This window comes from Carassius carassius, chromosome 28, assembly GCF_963082965.1.
Source record: "Carassius carassius chromosome 28, fCarCar2.1, whole genome shotgun sequence".
NCBI lineage: Eukaryota > Metazoa > Chordata > Actinopteri > Cypriniformes > Cyprinidae > Carassius > Carassius carassius.
In genome coordinates, this window is record NC_081782.1 from 20,675,626 (window position 1) to 20,697,216 (window position 21,591).

The 21,591-nt window shown below is 39.7% G+C and overlaps 1 protein-coding gene across 1 annotated transcript in view; it reads right to left on the minus strand.

The window, feature by feature from the left end:
• The window catches only part of LOC132108177 (1,4-alpha-glucan-branching enzyme-like), a 187,314-nt gene that overhangs the window by 90,951 nt on the left and 74,772 nt on the right, over nucleotides 1-21,591 (minus strand). Inside the window, exon 8 of the mRNA XM_059514781.1 lies at nucleotides 475-590. Coding sequence (XP_059370764.1) covers nucleotides 475-590 — 116 coding nt within the window. The remainder of the gene's footprint in view (nucleotides 1-474; nucleotides 591-21,591) is intronic.

The following is a 21,591-nucleotide window of genomic DNA, read 5'->3' on the forward strand; positions in this document are numbered from 1 at the left end:
TGTAAATTTAATCAGATTCCACCACTGATGGTTACATTTTAATAAAAAATAATTAGCAATTGCACAAAACTCATTTTAAAAAGAGCTATGAAGAAACCAACTCACAATAACCCTTTTTTGTAAATCTAATGTCATGTTTCATTAAGCCAAAGCAGGATTTATTCAAAGCGATCTTTGAAAACCTACCAAAAATCATTAGCAGCATCACTGGTACAAAATTAAAAAGAGAAGAGAAAAATGCCAGGATAACCTTTGCCACACTACTTGTGTAATTAATTTCCTGCTTGAAAGAACTTATATCACATGCTTTTCCTGTTTAATTCTGTTCATTTATGAGTTTACGTAACATGCTCACAGTCTACTGAAACTGCCCTTGGAACGGTTGCTTTTCCAATACGCTTTTCTACAATAAGAGCATGTGACATTTACAGGGGAGGAATGTTATTAATGTACAGTAATCTTCCATGGACATACCCATGCCGTGATGATGGTAGAGCATAGACGTCACGCCATCAAACCTGAATCCATCAAATCTGTACTCCTCCATCCACCAGCGCAGGTTTGACAGGAGAAATCGCAACACCTCCCAGCTACACACACACAAACACAAACAGTTATTATGCTACTCTGACAGGGATATATCTATATGTGAGTCATTCCTGAAACATCTAGCACTGTAGAAATGAATGATACTTCAAATTGTACGGCTATCTTATCAAATTTTAATCATTTGGAATCTTCATTCCATCATTTTTGTTATTCAACTGTTTGGGGCTGATGATAATTATTAATGTTTTTGAAAAGTCTCTCATGCTCACCAAGGCTGTATTTATTTGAGCAAACATACAGTAAAAAAAAAAAAAAAAAAAAACAGTAAGATTATGAAATATTACTATTAATAAATTTTTTTATTTTTATTTTATTTTAATATATTTCAAAATGTAATTCCCGTAATGCAAAGCTGATTTTACAGCAGCATTACACCAGTTTTCAGTGTCACATGATTCTTTAGAAATCATTCTAAAATGCTGATTTACTGCTCAATAAATATTTCTTATTATTAAACAGTGAAACATGTTTATGAAGTTCATAACACATATATCACATTATGTTTTGAGTATCATTGACAGTGCTACAGAAAACTAAATAAAAAAAAGATGTTGACAACTTATACAAACTAATATTTTATTACTCATTGTACATTAATTAACAAGCAAAATATCTAAATGAATGAATGAATGAATGCAAAATTAGTACAAAAACATCAGTACAAAACCAATGTTTCATAATATTAAAAGTTCTCAAATTTACCTGACCTTAATATTTACCAAAATATTGATGCTACATGAAAATAATAGTAAAATAATACTCAGCACCACAGAATTACAGAAGAAACTTTTTTTCAAGACTTGTTGAAAAATGTAATGTTTAAAAGAACAGCATTTACTTCAAAGATAATTTTTTTGTAACATTATACATTTTATTAAAAAATAATAATTTTAATTAGTAACCCTGTAGCAAACACCTAAAATGCCCAGGTTGCTGCACCGCAATATTTCTTAGCATCGTGGCAGTGATTTTTACAAAGACAAACACAATTACGTTTTTTTTTTTCATATTCCAGAAAACAAAAAAATCTGCTTACAGTATATAATCCATAGCAGATCATTAGTTATTTACATGTTCAATTCATATATTTTAATATGAACTTCTGAACTGTTAAGCATGCTTGCTAAAGACTCCTGAGTGAATATTATTTTAGAGCAAGTTTCTTCAGCAGGGGTCCACAGCCATACCGCAGGGGTCCGCCAATTATTACTGTTTGATGAAACGTAAATATGCGTTTAACCAAAATACAATATTAAATTAACCTCAGCAAAAGCTTAAAGTTCAGCTAAATGTTTCATTGTACCTCCTGCAATGCATTTGGTATCATGTAGTTTAATGAATCTAAACATCAATAAGGATTGTTTTAATGGCTTTGCAATGCAGAACCATAAAGTACTGCATATAAATACATTAATATGGAAATTAATGCATGTTATTATAAGCCAGGCTTAAAATGCAATGCTCCGATGTATAAAATATGTTCTGCTCAGTCTCTCTGCTCACCAAGGGATCTCCCAGTTTTAAATTTGTTACCCCTGAAATATCATAAACTTTTTTTAGACCAGACCAGAATGAAGTTTATAATAATCAAAGTAGCAGTTCCAGTTACACTGTGATGCTGTGCACCAAACTTTCAGGAAGACCTGAGCTGTGCCTCCAGGTTCTCAGGCACCAGGCAATATAATTAATCCAGCTGACATCATCACATTCTGGGACGTGTTGCTTCCCAGATGGCGAGAACTCAGTGCTGCCTGGAAGTGCAGTAGTATTGCATTTACAGAGTTAGGATTTCACATGATACTGAGAGAAAGAAGCCTCCTGATAGTGCAGCGAGCATCGATCATGATACAGCAGCATACACACTATTCCAGCTTAGATTGCGACTTTTTCCTCTTAATATGTTTCTCCTAATGAGGTTCTCAAATTTGGGGGCATCACCAGAATATTAAAATATTATGTCACAACAGGAATCTGCAGATCGAGAATTTTGCATGAGGATGAAAGAATTCCCCAATCAGGGGTTCAACACCTTTATTTTTATTTTTTATAAACTTTTTTTATGTTTTTTTGCCAATTCATTTACATGTCAATTGCATTTTGAGAGTTTGAAAACACAAACTTTTAAAAATTGGTTTCCAAGTGCAAATGTTAATGCTATGAACCGTGACATCATGTGCATACATTTTAGATGTTCAGTCAATAAGTGTGTATGGGCATAGGGTTTTATTTATTTATTTTTACAAAATGACATCGCCAACTAGTGGCCTGGCATGCATAATACAGTGTTTTTAGCTGGACTCGCGGATCCATGTTAAAGGAATCGTTTTGATAATAATGGAAAGTCGTGGAACTTTTCAAAAAACCAAAGGAAAGTTTTTAGTACAGCACAGAGGAGAGAGCAAAACAAGACACTGATCATGAATTAGAAGTGGCAAAACGAGGATTTATAAAGATTTATAAAGTGTCTATTTCATTATAAGCCAGGAGGTGACTGGTGCATGAAACAAAACTTGGTTCTCGCAACACTAGCATATTCTCACCAGAACTTGTGTTCCGATGAACGACAGTTAGCGGAAGTTAACGATTACTATTTCTAAAGATTTAAATATGGATATTACTCTTACACAAATGCATTGATTCACTTCATAGGGCCTTTATTAACCCCTCTGAGCCTTGTGGAGCACTTTTTATGATGGATTTAAGCACTTTATTTATTCAAAATCTTGAAAACTATTCACTGCCATTATCAAGCTTGATAGTTTTTTCATATAACTCTGATTGTATTTGTCTGAAAGAGGAAAGCCATACTTAGCTAGGATTGTTTGAGAGTGAGTAAATCATGAAGTAATTGAACCAATCCTTTAAGTACAGACAGTGTATGTCAGTGATGGTATGTAGGGTCCCAATAATTTAGGTACTTAAAAAATCTATCACAACCCAAAAAGCTGCGAACTCCTGCTTCCAATGGCATTTTAATCTATACAAATGTTTTCCCCACATATATTCTTGAAAAGCTGTACCTGCAAGTGTGACTTCCTCCGTACATATTTGAAACCTAGAAATGAATACTAATGCGCTCTATCTCCTCATTTGGTACCTCAATCAGATTTCTGTGGCATGCGGCTAGGAGCATAAATTAACCATCAGGATGAGAAATTGGAATCAACTCATCCCTAAAGTATGTCTGTATCCTGGTGTTTGGATGATATGTAGGCACTTGTGACTAGCCCCCCTCCAGCTGAGCATCCTCAACAACTTGGAGTAATGGCCACGTTGCCATAGAAACTTTGTTAAAATGCGAGCGCGGGGGTCCTCTGGCACCATGCGAAGCACACGTGTTACAAGGTAAAGCACCTCAACCGCGTGAAGCCGAATTGAAGAGTGCGAAAGAACACCATCATCTCACCTGAGAGTTTTATAAATGCCAAGCACTCCGATTCACGCTATGGCATCCTTAATGTTATTGTCAGAAGAAGGACAATATTACACTTATGATGCAGCCGGTTCTGGCTGGAATGATTTGAGCGGTCCCTACGGAGATGGGCTAGTGCTAATCCTACATCTTAAACTGTATTCAACGGCAGGGATGTGCGAATGAACTCTCTTCAACCTCGATTCTTCTCTTTTAAACTTCTACAACAATGACAAGAGGCCCAGGTAGCAGAAAATGAGAAAATATGGAAATGAACCATCTTTTGACACTCACACTGGAACTTGAAGCTATTCAGAATAACTTATGAACCTCCTCACACAAGCAAGTCTGCAGAACTGTGGAGATTGCTGATAACATTAGCGCGGTATAAGGAGCTACAGCCTTCATTTGGAGTCATTCCGTGCTTAGGCTTGATGCATTCAGCGCTGTGCTGATCTAGGCAGCAACATTCATGTATGCTAAATCAAATATATGGATACAAGTCCCCGTCGGCTAGGCGCAAATCCCCCAAAGCTTCTCCATAACTGAGCAGTTCGCAATTGCTTCTGCATAAGGAGTGCATCAGCGCCGGGGTAGATTGTAGTTTTCCAAGCCACGGGGGAAAATGCTGATGTAGATATCCGCGGCACCGTTTCATAAAGTTGCAAATGGCGAGTTTGCAACTCCGGGTTGGTTCTCCTAATACTAGGGGGCTGTGGGAATCTGATAAGCATGTGGCATGGGCGGTCACGTAGGGCTGAGGGCAATAAATAGATTATACTGTGATCAACACATGACGCCGAGGCCAAACACACAATGTGTTATCATGGGACTGAGGTAAAGCCATGACAAAGCCACACCTGCACAATAAACCCAAAAGAATGGCTCTTATTCCTTATGGGCAAGTCCTGTCAGGAGTGTGGCGAGTACAAAGCTTTTATCAGGTGTGTTGGTCTGTGATGGTAAAGTAAGGCTACTTGGAAAGCTCATGGGCCACAGGGTCCTTTTAGCCTCAAGGGCCACAATTAATTTTAGTAGCTATTTTGGACACACTTTATTTTAAGGTCCAATTTTCACTGTTAACTAAATCTTAATTATGACTTAGCTTCAATAAATTCCTAATATGTTGATTAATAATGGTTAGTAAGGTAGTTTTTAAGTGTAGGCATCAGGTATGATTAAGGGATCTTAAATATACTCATGCAGAATAAAGCATTAATAAGTATTTAATAAACAGCCAATATGTCTACTATATGCATGCCAGTTAAGTGAGAATTGGTCCTTAAATTAAAGTGCTATTTCAGCTTAGAGTGCGACTTTTTCCTCTTAATATGTTTCTCTTAACGAGGTTCTCAAATTTGGCGGCGTCACCAAAATATTAAAATATTATGTCACAAAAAGGGAAATTTAAGTGAGTGAATATTATTCCTGGAATCATTTGTTTGCATTCAGACTAGAGATGGGAAGATCAAGTTCAGTTTCAGAACCCCTTGTTCAACAACTTTTCAGCTTATAACCTAAATATAATGTGCATAATTGCAAAAAAAAAAAAAAAAACACAGCGCTTTTTTTTATTGTTATTATTGAAAAATCCATTCCATTTCAAATGTTCATAAATCAGACAGTGTATTAATGATATACGATTTTAGTTTAATATATTTTTAAGCATTATCTCTTTAATTTAAATTTGAGTTAATGTTAGTTTTTTTTATTAAGAATCTTTATTATTACATTTTTATTTCGGTTTTAATTTTAGCACTTGCACTTGTTAAAAATAATAAATGCAAAAGTTGCAAATAATAAATGTTGTCTTGTCAACTACCTACAATTTATTTGAATTTCAGTTAACATTTATTCTATGGTATGGTTTTAATTGTAGTTTACGGTACTAACTCAGACAATGTAAATCAATATCAAATTCCATTCCGAATTTTAAATAACAGCGAGATGATACATGTTCTATAATATGACTAAACATCCAAATCTAGTCATTTCAACAGGAATCTGCAGATGCATGAGGATGAAAGAATTCCCCATTCAGGGGTTCAACACCTTTTTTATTTTATTTTATTTTTTTAAACCTTTTTATGTTATTTGCCCATTCATTTACATGTCAATTGCATTTTGGGAGTCTGAAAACACTCAGAATTGGTCCTTAAATTAAAGTGCTACCATTGTTTTTTATTAATGAAGCAATAAGATTAAGTATGGTTGGTATGTGGTACAGTACGAGTTAAATTTAATACTTAGCAACATTTTTATTAATCTTGGTAAATCGATTCTACATATAATAATAAATTTATAAATTTTAAATTGCATAATTTAATATCACTTACTGCTTCATGAATGAATATGAATTAAAAATAAATAATTATACAGAAATACATACTAACCTAGATAAACACTGTAAAGTCTGACAAAAGTCAGTTCTAAAAAAAAGGAAAAAAATGATTCGTCTATTTAGTAATTTTTAAACATTTGTACAAAATGAATAAATTAATAAAATGTTATATAATATAGAATAAAAATCTGAAAAATATACAAATTGTATAGCAATTATGAAATAAATGAAAAGCGAGTAATTAAATTAATGAGCAAAATAAATATATGTTATAAATGTTATGTATATGCCATAATAAAGGACATAATTTGATTAAATTATTTGGTGATAAAAGTGTATTATGGTGAACAAACCACAGCAAATTTCAATGACGACTAAAAATTTATACATCAAATACTTGCTGTTTTATATTTGATAAATTTTAAACATGACTTGTCTACATATAATGAATGAAATATTATCAAGAATAAGCTGCTTTAATTTAGTACATTTTCATTTTGAAAAAGCAATGACAATAAAAATAAGTTCTCAGAAATGATAATATTTCTGAAGAGCATGGGCAATCCATTGGGGCATATACTATATACACTTTCTTGGGAAAGTATTCACCTTATTTATGATATTGAAGCCATACAAACCCATGCATTAGATATGATACATATGCCTTAGAGGGGTATCATGGTGAGAACTCCATACTATAAACTGCAGTTGCCACAGCATTGACATCCCACAGACCACAACAATCTACTTGAGACCAGCAGTATTGCTGACGTTATGGAGTGACTTACCGGCAACACTATGGCTACAAATTGACAAACGGGCCAGTTTTCGCCTTAACCAGATTACATACGAATTCAAGGGTGTCTGGAAGGACGGTAAAATGCTGTTGCATTCGATTATGAGTCTCTCTTCACAATTTCCCCACATCGCTACCATTTACCATGAGTGCTCAATGACAACATATACGTTGAATATCAATGAAATGACTTGCATTGGTAGTCAAGTCCTTCAACGCAAGAAAAAAAGCCATGCGACATTTCCTCAGAGCCAAATAGCTGATAATCTGTCTCAATACCAAATTCATCCTTGGGGAAAGAATGACAGGAAAAAGACAAGTGAGAAGATAAACATAAAATGACCTTGCAACACAGTATGCCAAATCTGTCATAAGCACTGGTTTCCAGACAGTTAAGAATTAACACTACAAGAATAATCTAAAACCGAGGATAATCTCTCAACGGGGGTATGCTGACCTTATTTGCATTTCTTCTACCTGATATTGCTACCCAAGTCGCAGGTGTAAGGAAGATTGCAAGAAGAGGAAACGTATAAATCCCTGTATCCTCAACATTACAGTCAACCTGCATGAGAACAAATAAATTTACAACCTTGACAGGTCATTTCACACAAGGCGCAGCAGTGAAACGATGGCATCTGACAGTCTGAGAGATGGTGAACAGCAGGGCCTTGTGGGAAATGACGGTTGAGGCACCTCATTTCACACATCTCACACGCTGTGCCTGTCCTATTGGCAAAACGGCTTCTTCACTCATTCAATAAAAGACAAGCAGTGCAGATTAATGTTTATTGGGGAAGAGATGGATAACACCTGGATAAAGTGATGTGACAAGTGCCACCGTCGTGTCATTTTTTTTTTTGTTGCTCTGGAATTCGTCCAGAGCTGTCAGAATTAGCATTCTCCATCAACATCCAGCTGTGCCTCTGGTGAAAATCTGCCATTTGTCTCAATAGAAAGTTTATTAAGTCTCATTGAGAGGCGTTGGGAGAACATGCAATGCGTCCTGATGAAGAATGAATATTTAAGGAGGGGGAACCGCTTCATGAGCACGGCACCTTATCCACCATTGTCATTGGAAGTCTTTCACAAAGGCAGAGTATCATTCACCGCTATTTGCACAGAATACCAAGCGTGCCCCACTAAGTCATTAAACATGTGCATTCCTCTTAGTCCAGATTAAAAAAAAGAGCAATAACCCTCGGTGAATGTAATGCACAATCAAAATGTGAGACCACAAAAGCGGCTAGCCTCCGGTCTGGCTCCGTTTGATGTGCAGAGGGATTCTGGTGATGACTGATGAAAAATGGATGCAAATGAGCCAATACAGCAGGAGACTGGAGGAAGGGATGGAAGCATGGAGCATGGAAAGAGCCTTCTGTGACACATCTGAGACCTCTCAAGCACCAGAGATAGGGCAGATGGCGGCAATGGCCGAGAGGAAGTGTGCCTGCCCTTCAGGAGACGGGTGGAGAGGAGCATCGTGGTGGCACAGAGTATTAATTTCCTCGCCTTCACAAGGTGTCCTTGCTGCTCTTTGAAACAGCCTATTAGAGGAGACACAGGAAGCCATGAAGTGCGGCCCAGCGGATGTCTCTGGGCTAGTTAGATCTCCACTACAAGGGCTAAGACCTCAAACACTGGCTATTCACATTTCCCTGTAGATGCCACAGAAACACAGTGCATAACAGAGCTAAACGGAGCATGCTACAGATGTTTCCATGAAATCGCGTATTCATGACTTTTGCATGTCAAAACAGTGCCTTTTACATGTTGAAGACAAGCAAACAGGGAAACTGGATAAATCTTATTCTGTCAACCATCATGAATTTTAATAGACTGTTCTGATAGACCAAGAAACACAAATCAAAATGAAAGGACAATGTTCAGCAGTAGGGGCTTGCTTTCTTGAATATGTTAAACAGATGGAAGTAACTTTGCGGTCGATTGTGAAGGACTATTCCTTTACTTTTCAATGACGCATTTTGACAGGGACATAGAGGCTCAAGGTCAAGTTTGTGGTCAAGAAAGTCTTAAAGTGCCCTTATTAAAGATGATTATTATTTTTATTATGCCATTTTGAATACTGACTTTCATGCAGTGCATAATGTAGCTGTATGTGAATTTAAACGACTTGAAAATGTGTTGTAAAGCCTAAAGTGCACAATAAATAAAGTTATTATCGAAACGTCCATAAGCACAATTTTCTGTCATACATAAGTTTTGTAAATGAGGCTCATTGAATGTGGTAGACCAATCACAACAGTCTGGGCCATCTGACCAAGGAGGCTCATTTAAAGGAGGGGTTTAAAAAGACTAAATATTAGAACTTTTACCTAATAGTTTGAGGATCGTCGTAAAATTAGGTGAAATTAAATGCATAGTTTGAGAAAACGAAAGCATTTTTTGACCTTGCATGCTATTGTAGTAGATTAACAAAATGATATCGGGAACCTTAAAAATCGCATAATACTGGCTGTTTAAAGTTATGCGAAATGTTGTGTGAAATGTAAAGTTATGCAAAAGTCAGGTTCTAATAGACCAATAAATACAAATCACAAAAATGGGATTTTGTCTAAGCAAGTGACAGTGATCAGCAGTAGTGGCTTGCTTGTGTGAAAAAGATGGAAGCAAATTAGTTTGCGGATGATTGTGAAGGACAATTCCTCACATGGCACGCCATACCACGTCAAGGGCATCTTGAAGTTATGCGAAACATAACTTATGTGATGTTATGTTTTGTTAAAGTTAGGTACTAAGAGAACCTGAAATACAAATCACAACAAAGGGATTTTGCCTGAGCAAACAAAAACGTTCTGAAGCAACTTAGTTTGCGGTTGATTGTGAAGGACAATTCCTCACATAACACACCACCCCACTTCTCAAGTGGGCTTTTTGTCTGGAACTGGGAGTTTCAAGGTCAAATTCACTGTCAAACAAGTTATTCGACTTGTTTTCTTCCAGCCAGCCATTTGTTCTCGAAAGTTCCTGCACCAAGAAAGTCTTTTTTTTCCCATGTCATGTTGAACCAGGGGACAACAATGATTGTTTGATTCTACAAAAAAAATCCCTCGTTTCAAGAAACACCACATGCAATTTCCACCAATGTCAATGGGGAATCTGTTGCGATGTTCGCCAATGCCTGTTTCAAAATTAGACAATGCTGTGCCATCGCAGTCACCACAAGGAATGGGCCTTCCACGTTTCATCTTCTCAAAAGCAGGAATTAATAGAGAGTGCAATGCCGAGATGCATCCAAACAAATAGCAACAAGAAAAACAGACAAATGAACCGGCGATGGCACCGGTGTGTTCCTTCGGGCTTTTACAAATGACTCTTCAGATGGCTGCTGGTTGTGGCATATGTCTGCGGCCCGTCTAATGAGTCCCTCTGAAAACGGCACAAGCTCAATAAGTAATGAAACTGCAGCTTGGCTCTTATTACCGAATCTCTGCACCATCTGACACTAACGCTGGATAATGTATTGGCGGCAGCAGCTTTTGGCATGCGCTTATTAAATGTGGGTTCAAAAAGGCATTGATAGACTCCAAGGAGGCGGCCGGTCTGTCTCTTAATGTGTGATGAGATGAGCTTACAGCCGTGGAAGAAGAAGAAGAGGAGAAACTTAATTATCACGCACCGCGAAAGCACCAATCAATAGGATTGGGTTTACTGCGAGGGCCATTAGGGTCAGAGCCAGCTAGCAGCTAAAGTGCTGTACGCTTTTGTAGAGCTTACCACTGCGATGACAGTAATGATTTGGAAAACAGAGCATTGAGCGGCATCCGTGAAGCTGCATACATTGTGTGTGTGTGAATGGAAGCCTGAACTGTTCTGAAATTGAAGGATTGTAAACATCTCTGATACTGTGTCACACAAGGGCACTTTGAGCTACTGCAAATTTAAGACCCATTTTCATCAATTGTTGTTCTTTGGTTCATTTATACACATGATGTTTTGCGGTTTGCGATTCTCATTTTGATACGCTCAGTCCTTCATTATCGTAACTCTCATGGGGCATGTCTGAGACGTGTTCAGCTAACATTAGAACACACACTGTTAGATGTAGTCTGTCATACAAGGGCTTTGTTCGTTTGGTTTCAAATGTATGTGTACTTGATCAGGGATTTGCATGTTTCTGAGCTGTAAAATTAAAGAATAATGTCATTACTTTCTAGGGAATTAACTTCATGTGCTTAACAGCCCCTCATAGAATTTCTGCGTTGATGCCAAAACAAGCTCACAGCTGTTACTGATTGATCATCAGAGCAGATTGTGATAAAAGACGATACAATTACAATGGGCATTAAATAAAATCTTATAGGCTGCATAAACATTTATTCATTTTTATTTTTGTTATTAGACTTCAACAATATTAAAGCGGGATTACTTTTTTATAAGCTTGATATATCGTCTTGATTTTTTTGTTTTGGTGATATTTTACTATTTTACTAATTATCTTTTTTCTTTTTTTTTTATAACTGTCCTGGTCCTACAATATTGGCCTCTTTGCATAAATTCTGATGGATTCACAAAACAAAAAAACACTAAACTGAAACAATTTTCAGAAACTCAGTTGTTTAACACTAACTTTCTTTTAGTTATTGATGAGCAAACACATTCTGTCTTTTAACTGTCAGCTTTAAAATACTTTTTTTTTTTTGTGTAAAAATTTTTTTTTTTAAATCATCTCCTTAATTGTCTTAATCTCCTCATTGTCTTCCAATTATACACTGTCAACTGTAAACAGTATTCACACATAATACACACACGCTTGATGTCAAAATTTTGAGATTTGTTTAAAAAAAGCCTAGTTGAGCATCAAATGTTTTGACAGGAAATTAAAATCTTTTTTTTTTTTGGAAACACCTTGCTCTAATTAGTGAAGTTGGTTTTCGAGAACAAAACCACAGGAGCTCTTTTCCATCAGGAAGAAAACTCTTAATAAAACCTGTCAGAAACAAACCCAAAATGCACTTTCCACTCAGCCAGATGTCAAGTGCATCTCTTGAGATCCATTTCACCTTCATAAGATCTTTTGCTTTGACAAATAAGGGAAAATTTCATGGTTAAGTGATCTATATGACGATTCTGTATGCTCATGGAAATAAAGAGGAGTCCACCATAAAACCATAAATAAGAATGTGATATGTATCAAAAAGAAAATTACTCATAACTAACAATCAAACATTAAGAATATAAAGTCCTGAAAAATTCAGAGTGAAGTGAAAAATCCCAAAACACTTCCAGCTCTGTGATCTAATATATAGTCAAAATAACTGTGCCTCTTTGTATCATCATTTAAAATTATGCTTAATAACTACAGAATAATTTTAGAAGAGTTTATTTATAATTAATAACTGCAATATCACAAGCAGTAATTGTTGTTGGGAGGGTTACTTTGGAAATGTGATGGGATACAGAGTAAAGTTTTATGTGATTACTTTTCTAAATTACTAATGAATGTTTTCAACTGTTAATTATTTTCAAACATTTTAAGGCAGGTAGGGTTAACCCTCTGAGGTCTAAGGGTATTTTTGGGGCCTGGAGAAGTTTTGTCATACCCTGACATTTGTGCTTCAGTTGCTTATAAAAACATCTAAATGGCTGAAGTCTAGTCTCACAGAAAACAATATATTGATTTAAATTTTCTAAGACACTTTTTGGTTGTAAAAGTCATATGCAAGTAGCGTCAACTATCATGAATATCATTGTGATTTACACCTGAGAAGACAAAGGCATGCATAATGAGCTGCATAATGAGCCTTTAAGTCAGCTGTGTGTCACTGAGAGGGAAGAGTTACAAGAAAGAATGTGAGGACAAAATAAATGTATAGATTTTATGTTTGTAGTTTATTTAGAATATATTTAATTATCCCACAATATAATTTAATATTCACTTGCGAGTGCAGTTAAACATTTTATAAGGAACAATCTAAGCTGACTTTCAAAGCTGTTAATGTTGAAGAGAGCTGATAATTTTTTTTTTTTTTTTTTTTTGATAAATTGAAAGAACAGCATTGTTTGTTACACTTGTTACATTCATATTATTTACATTAAGCTTTTGAATGGTATAGTATCAGAATCAGAATGAGCTTTATTGCCAGGTATGTTTACACATATGAGGAATTTGTTTTCGTGACAGAAGAATAAATAATACTTCAAAATGTTTCACTTGATTATAGATTTAGTCAGGAATTACAGTTTGAAAAAAATTCTAACTAGTAAAATGTTTACACGTTATGTAATAAGTATATAAATAAATAAAAAGACACTCATGTTTATGATCTCTGCTGAATAAAGCGCTTCATTCTTTTTTCTGAGGAAATCCAAATCTCAAATCATGAGGTAATCCACATCACATCTTTTGGGGAGAATTATGTCTTATTCCTCTCATCGCAAAGCAAACAGTCAAATAAAAAAAACTTAAACAGTGTCGCTGCGTTGTTTTCTGTTGTGTGGGCGTATTAAAGCCGAGCGCTTCAGTGAAACATTATAATCTGAATAGCGCGTTCAGCGCGGGGGTGTGGTCGCATTAGATATAATGAAGGGAGACGTGAAAGACTGAACATTGCGTTGTTTTCATAGGGATTACTTTAATCACAGAATATTTTTGTTTAGTTTAAAACAAGACATCTCAAGCTTTCTATAGATATCTCTCCCATGTCCCTTCGTTGAGTATTCACTGAGTTACAGTTCATTTTAATGACGCGTTTGTAAATGAAGATCATCGAAGACAAAGGCTGCAGACAGCACACCTTGTTTGTTATCTTTATTTTATAAATGCACAAAGATTTGTTGTTATTATGTCTGTATACAAAAAAAGTAGACCCTTTACAGATTCGATTGATGCATTGCTTTTATCTGTACGATCAAATCTGAAAGTGTAATTTAAGTTCATTTCGGGTTATTGGGAGAAAATGGTTCATAACGTGTATATGCGTTAATCGACTCCAAAGGGTTAACCTTACAGTAGTACTCATAACTGATTACTGTCAACCTTTCAAAATCATTCATCGCTTGAATTGAGATTATTATAATTTCATTTTAAAGCACAGCCACCACAAGATCAGACATTAGCACCTGTTTTTACTTTGAGATCTCTTTGAGTTAAAATCATAAGAACGTTTAATAGCTATGATGCTGTTTTTGCAATAAAATCATTGCATAGCTATGACATAAAAAAAACTGGAATCTAACAGTTGTTACAAATAAGGGGTTTATGCTAAACGAAAGACAAAGAGCTTGAGGAGGATCGGGATCAAACGAGGAGTTTACTGACGATAGAAGCAGAATACAGACAATATACTACACTCACAATACAATATCTCGTTAACATACAAATAACAGCTTTAACATAGACAATCACGGACCGGGAGGAACTGAACAGACCGGGTATTTAAACACACAGGAGGTAATGAGGGAACTGGAGACAGGTGGAGAATAATCAATTAACCAAAACAAGAAAAGGAAGGTGACCAAATAAGGGAACAGAAATCCATGAACGTAACAGTTCGCCCCCTCCCGGAAAGGTGCGTCCTCGCACCGCAAGAGGAATACCAGTGGAGGGAGGGTGGGGGTTCTGGAGGCGGGCGAGGAGCAGGCAAGGAGCTGGTGAAGAGGGAGCATGGAGGTAGGGACCAGGGCAGAGTGGATGGAGGGAGGAGCCAGGGAGGAGCCCGGAGCAGGAGGAGCCAGATGGTCCTCCAGAGACCAGCCAGGATGGAGATCCATGGTGGAGTCGACGGCGGGAGGAGCCATGGTGGAGAATGAGCCGACGACACCAGGGGGCCGACAGGCGGAGACTGCACCGGTGGGTGAGGAGCCCAAGATGGAGCAGCGCAGCCGCAGAGCCCGGACTGAGGGTGAGCTGCGGGACAGACTGGCACCAGCAGCGATGACGTCGAGGAACTGGCTGGTCTAGGAGGAGGAGAGAGAGGAAGGATGGGAGGAAACACAGGAGGATCAGGGCTGGAAGGAACCAGCGGAAGTGGAGCAGGGGAGCTGGCAGGTCTAGGAGGAGGTGGGAGAGGGAGGCTGGGAGGGAATACAGGAGACACAGGAAATTCAGAGCTGGGCGGAACCAGCGGAGAAACAGCAAATTCAGAGCTGGGCGGAACCAGCAGAGAAACAGCAAATTCAGAGCTGGGCGGAACCAGCAGAGAAACAGAAAATTCAGAGCTGTGCAGAACCAGCGGAGAAACAGAAAATTCAGGGCTGGGCGGAACCAGTGGAGAAACAGAAAATTCAGAGCTGGGCGGAACCAGCGGAGACACAGAAAATTCAAGGCCTGGCGGAACCAGCGGAGAAACAGAAAATTCAGAGCTGGGCAAAACCAGCGGAAATGGAGCAGAGGAACTGACTGGAGGAGATAGGAGTGGGAGACTGAGAGGGTATACAGGGGGATCAGGGCTGGACGGAAACAGCGGAAAAACAGGGGATTCAGGAATTACCTCCATAGACCAGCCCATTAGATCCAATAGTTGCTCCATATCATTTCCCGAGACCGAATAAAGCTCACCCTCAGTCGCGGAAGTGTGGGCAGGGCTTTCCTCCACGCCCTCGATCTCCCCTAAGACTCCCACGACGCACGGTGTTGCCGGCTCACACACCTGGTCAGTCACACTCTCGAGGTCCTGCTTCCTGTCCATGAATGGCTCGGGCTCTGCGGCTGCGGTGGTCTCTGGCTCCGTTGGCTTGATGGTGGCTGGCTGGTCTCTGGGTGGGGAGTGGGGCTGGAGATATCCTCTTCGGCGGTGCAGATGGTCCATGAAGATCCATTTTTCTCCAGTACCCACTACACGAAAGCGGCGAAATCCTCTCGGGGACCGTTCGCTGGTAGGCGTGCCTTACACCGCTCGCTCAGGCCGGTGTAGAAGAAGTTAGAGAGTGAGCAGTCGGGGAAGTGGGTAAGGCACGCCAGATCTAGAAAGTCCCTGGTATGGTCCTCCTGCGAACGGTGCAGTTGCTCCAGGCATAGGAGACGGACTGCTGGAAGTGCCATTGCGGGAGAGGGAGGAAAACAAAAGACAAAAAAGAAAGAAAAACACCGCTAACTAAACTGTTTGGGTGCGTGATTCTGTTACAAATAAGGGGTGTATGCTAAACGAAAGACAAAGAGCTTGAGGAGGATCGGGATCAAACGAGGAGTTTACTGACGATTGAAGGAGAATACAGACAATATACTACACTCACAATACAATATCTCGTTAACATACAAATAACAGCTTTAACATAGACAATCACGGACCAGGAGGAACTGAACAGACCGGGTATTTAAACACACAGGAGGTAATGAGGGAACTGGAGACAGGTGGGGAATAATCAATTAACCAAAACAAGAAAAGGAAGGTGACCAAAAAAGGGAACAGAAATCCATGAACGTAACAACAGTAGCTATATTTCCATCCAAAGAAGTGAATTTAACGTATGCACAAAACTGGAATATTAAATTTAATAAATTTATGCATTTAGCAGACGATTTTATCCAAAGCGACTTACAGTCCATTCAGGCTATCAATTTTTACCTATCATGTGTTCCCTGGGAATCGAACCCCCAACCTTACACTTGATAGCGCAATGCTCATAAAATATTTGCGAATAAAGCACTGTTTCCATCCAACGAGTCAAAGAGAACAAAATTGTCCCTTCCTGATAAACTGGCTATAAAGATCTCAAAAAAACTAGGAGAAGCCACTGAATATAATAATTTTCATATGTAATGAATTACTTGTGCTTAAGAGAGAGCAGATGTAACACAACAAATGCGGTCATTGCTTTTAGAGGTGGATGCCTGCTGTTTGGGAACACAGTCATGTAAGACAGTAACTATACAGAAATACTGAATCCACAGCAAGATGGCGCCGAGCATGGCAGCCTCCGTGGCATTGTCTGCAGTTGTTTTTATGTTTTTGTTCTTTAGTTATATCTCTGCAATCAGTTTCACCAGAGACAAATTGCTGGACATTCGACAGTACACACCACCCGATATTTCACTGGTTTTCGATAAATCTAACGTTTTGCTGGACATTGTAGTCAGGGGAGCAGTTTAGCTGTTCAAATGCTTCAGGATGCGCAGACAGGGGAAGAGAGCAAGTGCACTCGTGAAGCTCAGGCAGAGTGGATTTGAAGGCAGTTGCCTAGCATCCGTCTGGCGAATCTCGCCTCTCTACCTAATAAAATGGACAAACTCCTGCTTTCCCAGACAAATAAGGATTTTTTTTCAAACGTTGCTGCTCTGTGTTTCACGGAAGCCTGGCTGAACGACGCCATTCCAGACAGCAGACTCCATCTGTCCGGCTTTCCGCTGTTCAGAGCAAATCGCGACACATAATCAACGGGGAAATCGTTCGGTGGCGGGACATGCTTTTACATCAATGGGAGGTAACAGTGTAACAGTGTTAACCTGTTAACCAGACCCCCAATTATGGGATTCACAGCTGAAAGTGCCCTACCTAACTTGAAATTGAAACAGTTCCTTACTTCAGTGTGTTACACACATAATTTTCAAAAATATTAAAAGTTATAGACACTGAAGTGCCTTTACATTTTTTTTTAATCACACTGAATTCTTTTTTTTCTTTTAATAATATAAAAATACATGAAATCAGTCCTGGAGCAATTTAGAAAAGTAATTGGTTGAAAGTCACATCTCATGAGTTTCTATTTCAAATCTGAAGATTCCATGAAAAATGAGATACCTTCAACCATTTTTCTGAGACTATGTCTAGTCCCCCCCCTCCCCAAATATATATAAAAAAATATTTACCAACTGTATTGAACGGTTCTACAAGCTATTTCAGTCATTAAACAATACCACTGCAAAGTTTTTTCAATTATAAAACAATAGACAGAAACTTGTTTTTATTTGAGCACTAGAAAAATACAATAAGAATAATTTGAGAAAGAAAAAGAAATAGGAAAAATGTATGCCAATAACAGAACATCCTGAGATTGCTAGAAATGCAGCATTTACAATGAATTCTGGTCATAGTCAATTCACGTGCTGATGGCCAGTTATAGAGATGGTAATCATAAAGTCAATAATAACACTATTCATATAGACGGCGTTCACATTGATAGCTGTGATTACACCGTAATAGTGTGCTGATTTGCACTCAAACAGATAGTAATCATGCAGATACAGGGACATTCAACATAAAACAAACTCGCACATATAAATAACAAATTTTAAAAAGAAAAAAATTAAGAAAAAGGCGATCGCTAAGTTCCGCCTCCATCAGATCTGCCTCCATCACGAGCTGTCACGAGAGAGCACCAGAATTAAAATAAACAATCATCCGCCTATCTTTCACTTTTTTTTGTAAATCATCTCATTCTGTTTGTGACACTGTATGCTACAAAACCATGCCGTTTTTTTTTACTACCAAGATGTAGTTTTTGAGTGTGAGTTATTCCATAACGGACATGAACAATACTGTCCCTGAAGAACTGAAACATAAACAAAGGAATTATTATCCATATTACAATGTTATTGCTTCGTTGGACAAAATGTGCTCCATGAGATTTTTTATTCAGTGGACCATGACCTTCCTAACTAAACTGGGATTAACAGCTGTGGGTGTGTTTATGACTCGTTATTGCGACGTATCTGGTATGTACTGCGTTTTGATTGACTTAGTTTTGATGTGTACTGCTTACACAAATTTAGTAAATACATTCTTTATAAGCTTTCCATTGAAAAACCGCAATCTGTCGTCGGTGCTTGAGGCTAAGATCTTTATAATGATATATAGTTTGTCAAGATTAAATTTGTCCCGTTTCATTTAATCTAATCGTAAACATTGACATGTGCAAACTAGGGCTCTGAATCGGTTCAAGGAACGAAAACGAAAACCGGAAACGAACGAAATTTTGAAAGGAACAGAACCAGAAACAGAAACGAAATCAAATTTTATAGATCCGAACAGAATCTAAAATTTTAAATGGCCATTAACCGGTTAATAACGTTATTTTATCGTTCCAATTAATATTTGAATTTTTTTTTTAAATGAATCACGAATTCCAGTAGTACAGCATATGCAAATGTGACGCTGAAGCCAGTGAGTGAAATGTCCGCTCACCTGTGAACTCATCATAGGTAAGTCGCAATGGCAATGCACCGCACTTAAGAGTTTATCTGAGGATAGTGTGAGATGAATTCAACAGATCACACATCTGCAGCACTTCTGTGAATGGAGAAAACTGAAAAACGAACCCATATAGGCTTACATAAAAAGGAATATAGGCATATACACAATATATTTCACTTAAATCATATTGACAGATTAACGAAACGAAAGAAAAAGTGTGCTTAATTACGGTTTATTGTGACACGTTCCAAAGGTTTCAGAAAGGAAAACGAAACTGCAGAGAGAGGTTCTCTTACGAGAGCTCTCTCGTACTGTGTCTTAGCTAAGACGCTACGGGAAAAGTCTCTTTTCATGAAATACTGAAGCAAAAAAATTATCCTTAATTTTGTATTTTTGTAAAGCGCATTTGCAGCAGTACACAGCCATAGGCGAGACGGCTCGTTCGCTCATTGGCTTGTTCTGCGGCAACTGCACAGCCTATCGAGCGCGGGCTGATGCAACATCAAGAAGGGCTTCGCGCCCTTCTTGCCACTTCCCGCCGAAACGGGTGTGGCCCAACCTATAAAAGGAGCTCGAAAAGGCTGACTCACCTGATTTTTCATCTCTTCAGCGAAGCTCACGCATCGCTGGATCACGGAGGAAGCAAGCGCCGTCTGAGAAAGCACATCAGCAGGACGAGCCATTCTGAAGCTGCTGGCATCGCCGCCTTCCACTGCCGTTCCTGCTGCGCTATCCGGCGCCTATATCCTTTCAACTCTGTTATATCCAAGCTGTTCTTTATGTGTGTGTGTGTGTGTTCGCCCTGCGACACACACTCGTAAAAGAGCTCGCGTCTTTTTTAAGATGCCTTCCTGCGGCTCGTCAGAGCCCCACTCAGCGAGGGAGAGCGGTACGTCATCTGTGTCTCCTGCCTGGGTGAAGATCATGTAGCGCTCGCTGACGGCGGATGCCCCCACTGCGAGCTGTTGCCATGGTGACTCTGAGGACTCGCCTGGCCTTTTTCTCTGAGCCTGCATTCTCCGCTGCGCTGAGGCGCCGTAAAAGCATCGCTTCCAGCGGATTCCGGAACCGTCTTCAGCTCAACCGAGCTCGCCGGTTCGCCCTGCTTCACCGGCCCCCCCTGCATCGCTTCCCGGTGGGCAGCGCCCGCTGTTTGCCGGCGCGTCGTCCGAGGAAGTCGATCTCAGGGCCACGTCGGGGGAAGAGGACACGCGCTCTCTGCTAGCTTTGGGCAGTGAGGGCTGGGCGAGCTCCGAGGATCTCGCGCCTTCTGTTCAGAAGCCCAACAGACGAGCTGACATCGAGAAGGAGCCGGGGCGAATGCTCGTGTTGGCCGCTATGAGTCTCGGCCGCGAGTGGTTTGCACCAGCGCCCCCCCTTTCGTTCCCGGCTGGATGGTATTTCCCTTTCGGATGAGCGTACTTCTCAAAGCCCGCCTCATTTCTTCCTGAGCTTCACGAAGAGGTGGCGAAGGCTTGGAACGCTCCATATTCAGCGCGAACTCGTTCGTCTGTCTCACTAGCATTCTCCACACTGATGATGCTAAAAACAGGAACTACCACTCACTTCCGCCGGTGGAACAGGCGATAGCGACGCACCTTTGTCCGCCCTCTGCTGGACGGCGGCAAAAGCGGTGTTGCCATCTAAAGCCTGCTGTGTGACGCTGCGTCGGCACTACTAACGATGGCTGCTTCATCGAAGCGCAGGTGTACGAGTTCCGCTGTGGCCGAGCTCTCACCCAAGCGCGCCGCTGTTTCAGTTCCAGGAATTGTGACTGTTTTAGCGTTTTCTGCAATGTGCAAGCCTGCACAGTTGCCCGCTTGCCTGCACACAAAAGCCGTTATCACAACAGCTCCGAGCTCGCCGGTTCGCCCTGCTTCACCGGCCCCCCCTGCATCGCTTCCCGGTGGGCAGCGCCCGCTGTTTGCCGGCGCGTCGTCCGAAGAAGTCGATCTCAGGGCCACGTCGGGGGAAGAGGACACGCGCTCTCTGCTAGCTTCGGGCAGTGAGGGCTGGGCGAGCTCCGAGGATCTCGCGCCTTCTGCTCAGAAGCCCAGCAGACGAGCTGACATCGAGAAGGAGCCGGGGCGAATGCTCGTGTTGGCCGCGATGAGTCTCGGCCGCGAGTGGTTTGCACCAGCGCCCCCCCTCTCGTTCCCGGCTGGATGGTATTTCCCTTTCGGATGAGCGTACTTCTCAAAGCCCGCCTCATTTCTTCCTGAGCTTCACGAAGAGGTGGCGAAGGCTTGGAACGCTCCATATTCAGCGTGAACTCGTTCGTCTGTCTCACTAGCATTCTCCACACTGATGATGCTAAAAACAGGAACTACCACTCACTCCC